General features: G+C 46.4%; 1 protein-coding gene across 1 annotated transcript in view; it reads right to left on the bottom strand.

Moving 5' to 3' along the window:
* Positions 1-1157: 1157 nt before the first annotated feature.
* Positions 1158-6158, bottom strand: part of Prkn (parkin RBR E3 ubiquitin protein ligase) — a 1229844-nt gene continuing 1224843 nt past the window's right edge. The window contains exon 12 of the mRNA XM_013352276.2: positions 1158-3546. Coding sequence (XP_013207730.1) covers positions 3434-3546 — 113 coding nt within the window. The 3' untranslated portion in view covers positions 1158-3433. The remainder of the gene's footprint in view (positions 3547-6158) is intronic.

The raw sequence follows: 6158 nt of genomic DNA, 5'->3' as shown, positions 1-6158 counted from the left end.
ACTGCCACGTGGTCGTGATGTCTTAGTTTTGATGTGTGTGGACAGGTACGGGGAGGCCAGAGGTCAATGTTTGGTTTTCTTATGTTCTCTACATTTATTTTTGAGACAAGGTCATCAGTTCTGGCCAATGAGCCCCAGGGATGTAAACAGAAAATGCACTTTTGCTTCCTGGCTGCTTGGACCCAAATCACACAGAAACTATGTCAATTACAACACTGTTTGGCCAACAGCTCAGGTGTATTCTAGCTAGCTCTTATATCTTTAATTAACCCATCTCTATTCATCTGTGTATCACCACGAGGCTTTGGTTTACTGTTAAGTTTCTGGCTGGCATCTTTCTTCAGCAGCTACAAGGCGTCTACTTGACTCCGCCTTCTTTCTCCCTGAATTCAGTTTAGTTTCCCCGCCTAGTTTTCTGCCCTGTCATAGGCCAAAGCAACTTCTTTATTAACCACTGGTAATAAAACATATCCACACCATAGAAAGAGGAATCCACATCACAGGGTCCCTCCTGCCTCGGCCTCTCAGTGCTAGCATTACAGGTGTGTGTTGCTGCCCCTGGATTTTTTTGTGTGGTTTCTGGAGGATTGGACTTGGGTCCTCATGCTTTTGTAGTTACCACTTTACTAGACCCAGACAACTCTCTGGTTTCACGCTTCTTCCTGTCTCTCTCAAAATATACATTATTTATTTGTGTGTGTGTGTGCGTGCGTGTGTGTATGCACATGTGTGCACTGTGTGAATGTGTTTATGTACAGCATATGCCCGAAGGATCCAGCAGAGATCAGAAGAGGTCATCGGACTCCTTGGAGGTGGAGTTACAGACAGTTGTGAGCCCACATGGATGCTGGGAGCTGAACTCTGTTCTTCTGCAAAAGCACCAAGTGCTCTTAACTTCTGAGCCATCTCTCCTGGCTCTCCAAGTCCCAGTTTCTCTTGTAAACATTTATTCAGGCAAGTTTGTGAGCAAGGTAAGAAAGTAGCCATCACATTTCAGAATGAGGTTTTGTTCTGGAATTTAGATAATTAAAAAAGCAGAACCCTTGAGGTTAATCATGGAGAGCAAAGGGGCCATGATCCCCCAGAGGACGTGCTACCAAGCAGTATGAGAGACCACAAAGAAACAGAAATGTGGCCCACCTTCTCGCCCACATCTCCAACATTTATCAAAGAGATATCTCCAAGGACAAGCTCAAACACTCTTTGGATTCTTTTATTGACAGTCTGGGTACCACCATGGACACAGCCTTCAAATCTTTCTGAATGCGTTTCACAGAAAAAGGCAGATTGCCCTGCAGAGGATAGGTTTCCATTCTTCTGATCCACTTCTTCCCCACGATTCATGCTCACACACACAGGCGGTGACTCTTGCTCACACACTGTGGATACTTTCCCTTTAAGCCATTTTCAGAACCACTATTCTATTCTGAAGAAAACATAGGCCATCACTAGAAAGAAAAAAGGAACATGCTGGAGAGCCAGTGAGCTCCAGGGAGTCTCTGTAGCAAGCAGGACAGGAGACCTTGTCCTGGCTTCCCAAACCATTACAGCACACAGGTGTGGGAGGATGTGACGGGAAGAGCAATGCTGCAAACAAAACAGAGACGGTTGGCAGAAAAACCCTGAGTGCTCAGGACAGGTGGCCTTGCCACTCTGGGTGAGCATGCGGCACTCCTTCAGGACCTGGCTGAGGTGGAGACGAGGCCACCGGGATGCAAGCGTGGACTTGGGTCTGCTGATCTTTCCTCACTTTCCAAGATACCAACACCATTGTTTCCATGTCACCTCGGCTTCTGGACTCGGGTCTGGCAGGCCTAGGGCGTGTAGGAGTGGAAGGATTTTCTAGTAGCTGATATTAAATGGGGTCATTCACGTTGTTATGACCCCCTCACACCACAGTCTTGTTCTAGCATCTCAGAGGAAGGGGAGGGCAGAAAGCTCCTGGGGGAGAGTTGTGGATGAGGCTGGGTAAGGCTGCCTGGAGTAGGGGAGCAGATGTTCTTGGTATAAGACCTGGAAAATTCTGAGGTCACTGCCTCTTCTCTCTCCAGCAAGGGTTTCTGTTGGTTACACCTTCATATTGGTTTCAGAAGATCCAAGTCTCTTAAGTCCCAAGGGACCTCATGTGCCAAAGAGACCCTCAGCTAGCAGCTCAGCCTCCTGAGAAGCCAGAATATCAAATGAGAAGGAAAGGCAGAGACTATGCCTCACCCCTGCGCACATGGCGCGGTAGAAAATTCGGCTCACAGTACCTAGTGCTATTGTTTTTATGTGTTGTGCGTGCCTCAAAAATAAAAAAATAGGAAAAAATAAAATTTTGAAAAATTAACATTCATATGTGATGCATATTAACCTGAAGAATATTCTAGTGTGTATTTATTGTCCTGCGCGAAAGGCCCTGCCTGGGGCTTAGCTGCTGGGGAGGGAGTAGGTGCACAGAGGTGTATCCCGCTGATGGAGGGGTCAGGCATGTTTTCACTTAGAGGATCTAGAAATGCCCCTTCTGTAAATGTTCCATAAATATAAACCCGACCTGCACTGTTGTTGGCGTTGGAATAGCATCACGGGATTGTTTCTAAAAATATCCCTTTATAGGTACTTTCTCTATTGAGTTTACACTGAAGCCAAACGAATGGGCTAAGCTTCCAGGTGGCAACAAGAATACTTCAAACCAATTGCAGACTTTGTAATAATTTCAGGAGGAAAAAAATTCTTTCTTTCTAAGGTTACAGGCAACTGAACGGACGGCAGTGTGCTCAGCTTCGACGCCCTCCCTGTGATTTAAACAGCCGGCACTCAAATTAGCTTTCCCAGTTCCTCGCTTGCTTGATGAGCTGATTTGTATGCCGCGGACCTGTCTCATCAGCACCACTTATAAAGACAGGATTCTTGGGGATAAACTAGTAGTTTTGACTATTGCTGGGGAGGGCCCTCTGGGAGGAGGTGATTGCTAAATAATAGCACTGCTCCTTAAATCTTGAGTGTGCTCCTGAGAATACACAGCATCTAACATAATCAGAGCGTGGTGACAGCCTCGGAAAGCTGTTGGCTTCACCTGTGGCGTCTACATGAAGTTAGTGAAAGTGGAGGCAGAAAGGTAAACCTGGAAAAACCTCTGCCCCTGTGATGATCCAGCTGGATTCGGGCTGGGCTGAGAATCCAAAACAAGGGGCTGTGCCCTCTTCCCAGCTCTGATATTTGCATAAACCAGAAGCCTGAAAGAGCCTCTTGCTGGGTGCCCAGCGGGCACTGCTGGTTGCCGTGGGTGCCGTGGAAAGGCTCTAGTGGTCGCATCTGTAATTTGCAGCCTGTGTTTGTGCGTGTGTATGTATGTGCTTGTATGCATAGAGGGGACGAAATGACTAAGAGGGTAGGGGTCGACATCTTTTCTGTTAGAAGCTGTGGCCAGGGCCAGGGCCTGGGTGACATCCTTCTACACGTCGAACCAGTGATCACCCATGCAGGCTCGGTTCCACTCACAGCTGCAGTTCCAGCACCACTCCAGCCTGCACTGCGGCTGCGGACACTTCATGTGCATGCAGCCTCCTGTGGGAACAAAGAATACAGATGCTGTGGGTTTGCAGCAAACGCCGGGAGAGCCCTTGCACACATACCCATGTGCCATCCCAGAAATTACCCTTGTAATGAACAGTTCCGAGCAACAAGGGCAGAAAGACTCTGAACCAGGGGGTTCAATCAGGCACCACAGGGGGCAGCCCCCAGAGAGATGGATGAGATGATGACCCGGAAGTGGGGCTCTCTGTCTTTAGAACAAATCCCCTTCACACATTTGAGCTCTCCTCCTCTCGTGTGCTTAGACACAAAGGACTCATGTTCCACAGACTGTTGATTCTTCATTTAAAGAATGCAGTCATATTAAACGCTTGACTTTTAAATATGTATTAAATATTTAATAATTTAATATGTGATACACTGGGGTTCGTAGTTCTCATATTTATGTGGTGTTAATTGGTTCAGCAAAATGTATAAGCAGGAACTGCGATAGTATATTGCTTTTAACAGAGTTAAAAGTGTTCCTGAATGGTATTTAGATTTCTATTTAAGGTAAGAAGCAAAGTATGACGTTGCCACGCTGGGATTGGAGCCTGGCTGGTAGAGTGCTTGCCTAACCTGCATGGAGCCCTGGGCTCAATCCCCAGCTCTGCAAACACCAGGATACACATGTGATCCCCAAACTCAGGAAGCAGAGGGAGCAGGACCAGTGTGTTCTGGGTCATCCTGGCTTCCATGAAACCTTGTCAAGGGTCCTGCATAGCCTATGTTACATCTTGACAACACTGAGGCTGGAGCATGGCTTTGCTGGAGAACTTTCTCAAGGTGAAGCAGCTCTGTCAGGGGTAGAGCTGAGCCCCGCAGTGTTCCTGGAACAGGGGCTGCCATGTCCGCAGGGAGCCCCTTATCGAGGGCTCTACTTTGGGGTCACCACCCCCACCCTTCAGTTGGTTCCTTCTGGGCTCAGGCACTGAGTCTTCCAGGAGATGCAGGGGCACTAAAGGGAACTGTCGGAGATCCAGGCAAAGCAATCTCTTTGCTTATATGTTACTCAACTCTAGGTGGGCTCTGTTACCAGTTACCTTGTTAGCCTACCAAAACATACAAGGATTGCCTCATACTGACTAACTTTTGTTAAGAGAAATTGTGCACGACAGCTAACTCTGCTCAAAAATATTTTTATGCCCTTAGGCATTTGTCTAGGGATAACACATTTAAAATTTTCCACTTGGTTATGATTTGTTTGAAGCATTATAAAAGATCACAGATGTATGAAAAATAAAGTAGAAAACTTAAAAAGCTTTAAAAAATACTTGTCATCAAAGATAGGGCCATTTTTAGCACATGTTAACAGCCATGTCTTAGGATAATACAACAGCAGAGTGTGTTCTGAAATGTCATTTAAGTCTCTCTAAAATGTCATTTAGGATATTGAGCAAAAAGCTAAAACTGATGAACTTAAAGTTATGCTATGCAAGAATTCTTTTCTTGTTTTTCTTTCAATCCTTACACATTTGAAACTCTATAGCTCGTCTGTAGGAAGTGGCGCCACTGTGGGGAGGAAGGAGGGAAGTGGGGAGAGAGGGTTATAGCAGGAGGCTCTTCCCTTCCTGGCAGTTAACATGGCTGGTTCCCGCTAGACCCTGCAATGTAGACGCGCACTTGGGACCGCGACAGTATGGTCAACAATGTACAGTGGTGGGCCCATGTGACAGCAAGCTGGAAACTCCTGTCGCCTACTGACGTCCATGTTTGTGCTACACTCCCATATGGGGACGCTAGCCTACTGTGCTGCTGGTGACAGGAAGGAAGAAATGGCAGAAGGGGATTCTGTGGAGGGAGGAATGCTCCTAAGGAGAAAGCAGGGGAAATAGGGTGATGGGGGGGAAAGGGTGGGATGGAAGAGAATAAATAAAAGGTTTTCTCTTGTGTGTGTATTTATATATGTATATATGTAATATATATGTATATGACATGGAGGCAGAAAGGGGATTATCGGAGAAGGGCTAGAGACCAGTGGGAAAGGGAGGAGGAGGGAGAGAGGTATGGGAGCAAACATAAACAAAGTCCATATATGAACAAAGATGTCAGTGGCCTGAGAGATGGCTCAGTGGGTAGTGCTACCAGCTCTTCTTCTAGTGACCTGGGTTCAGTTACCACCACACATGTGACAGTTCACAACTATTTGTGATTCTAGTTCTAGAGGACTGAATACCCTCCATGGGCATCAAGCATGCCCGTGGTACACAGACATACCTGCAGGCAAAGCATCCATATGCATAAAAAAATCTTTTTTTTTCTTTTTTTTTCTGCCATGACTTTCTTTTTTTAAATTTTATTTATTTATTAAGGATTTCTGCCTCCTCCCCACCACCGCCTCCCATTTCCCTCTCCCTCACCCGATCAAGTTCCCCTCCCTCATCAGTTCGAAGAGCAATCAGGGTTCCCTGACTTGTGGGAAGTCCAAGGACCACCCTGGGACAATGGGGATGTTCTATTGGGAGCTCACCAAGGCCAGCTGGCCTGGGTATGAAAAAGCATGGGATAAAAAAATCTTAAAAACATCGGAATGTAGCCTATTATTTTGTATGCTAACTAAAAAATGAAAGGGAAGAGTAGACTGTATACAGTTGTGCTCAATGTGT

The sequence above is a fragment of the Microtus ochrogaster genome, linkage group LG9 (assembly GCF_000317375.1).
Source record: "Microtus ochrogaster isolate Prairie Vole_2 linkage group LG9, MicOch1.0, whole genome shotgun sequence".
Lineage (NCBI taxonomy): Eukaryota > Metazoa > Chordata > Mammalia > Rodentia > Cricetidae > Microtus > Microtus ochrogaster.
This window is presented reverse-complemented; position numbering and strand designations above follow the sequence as displayed.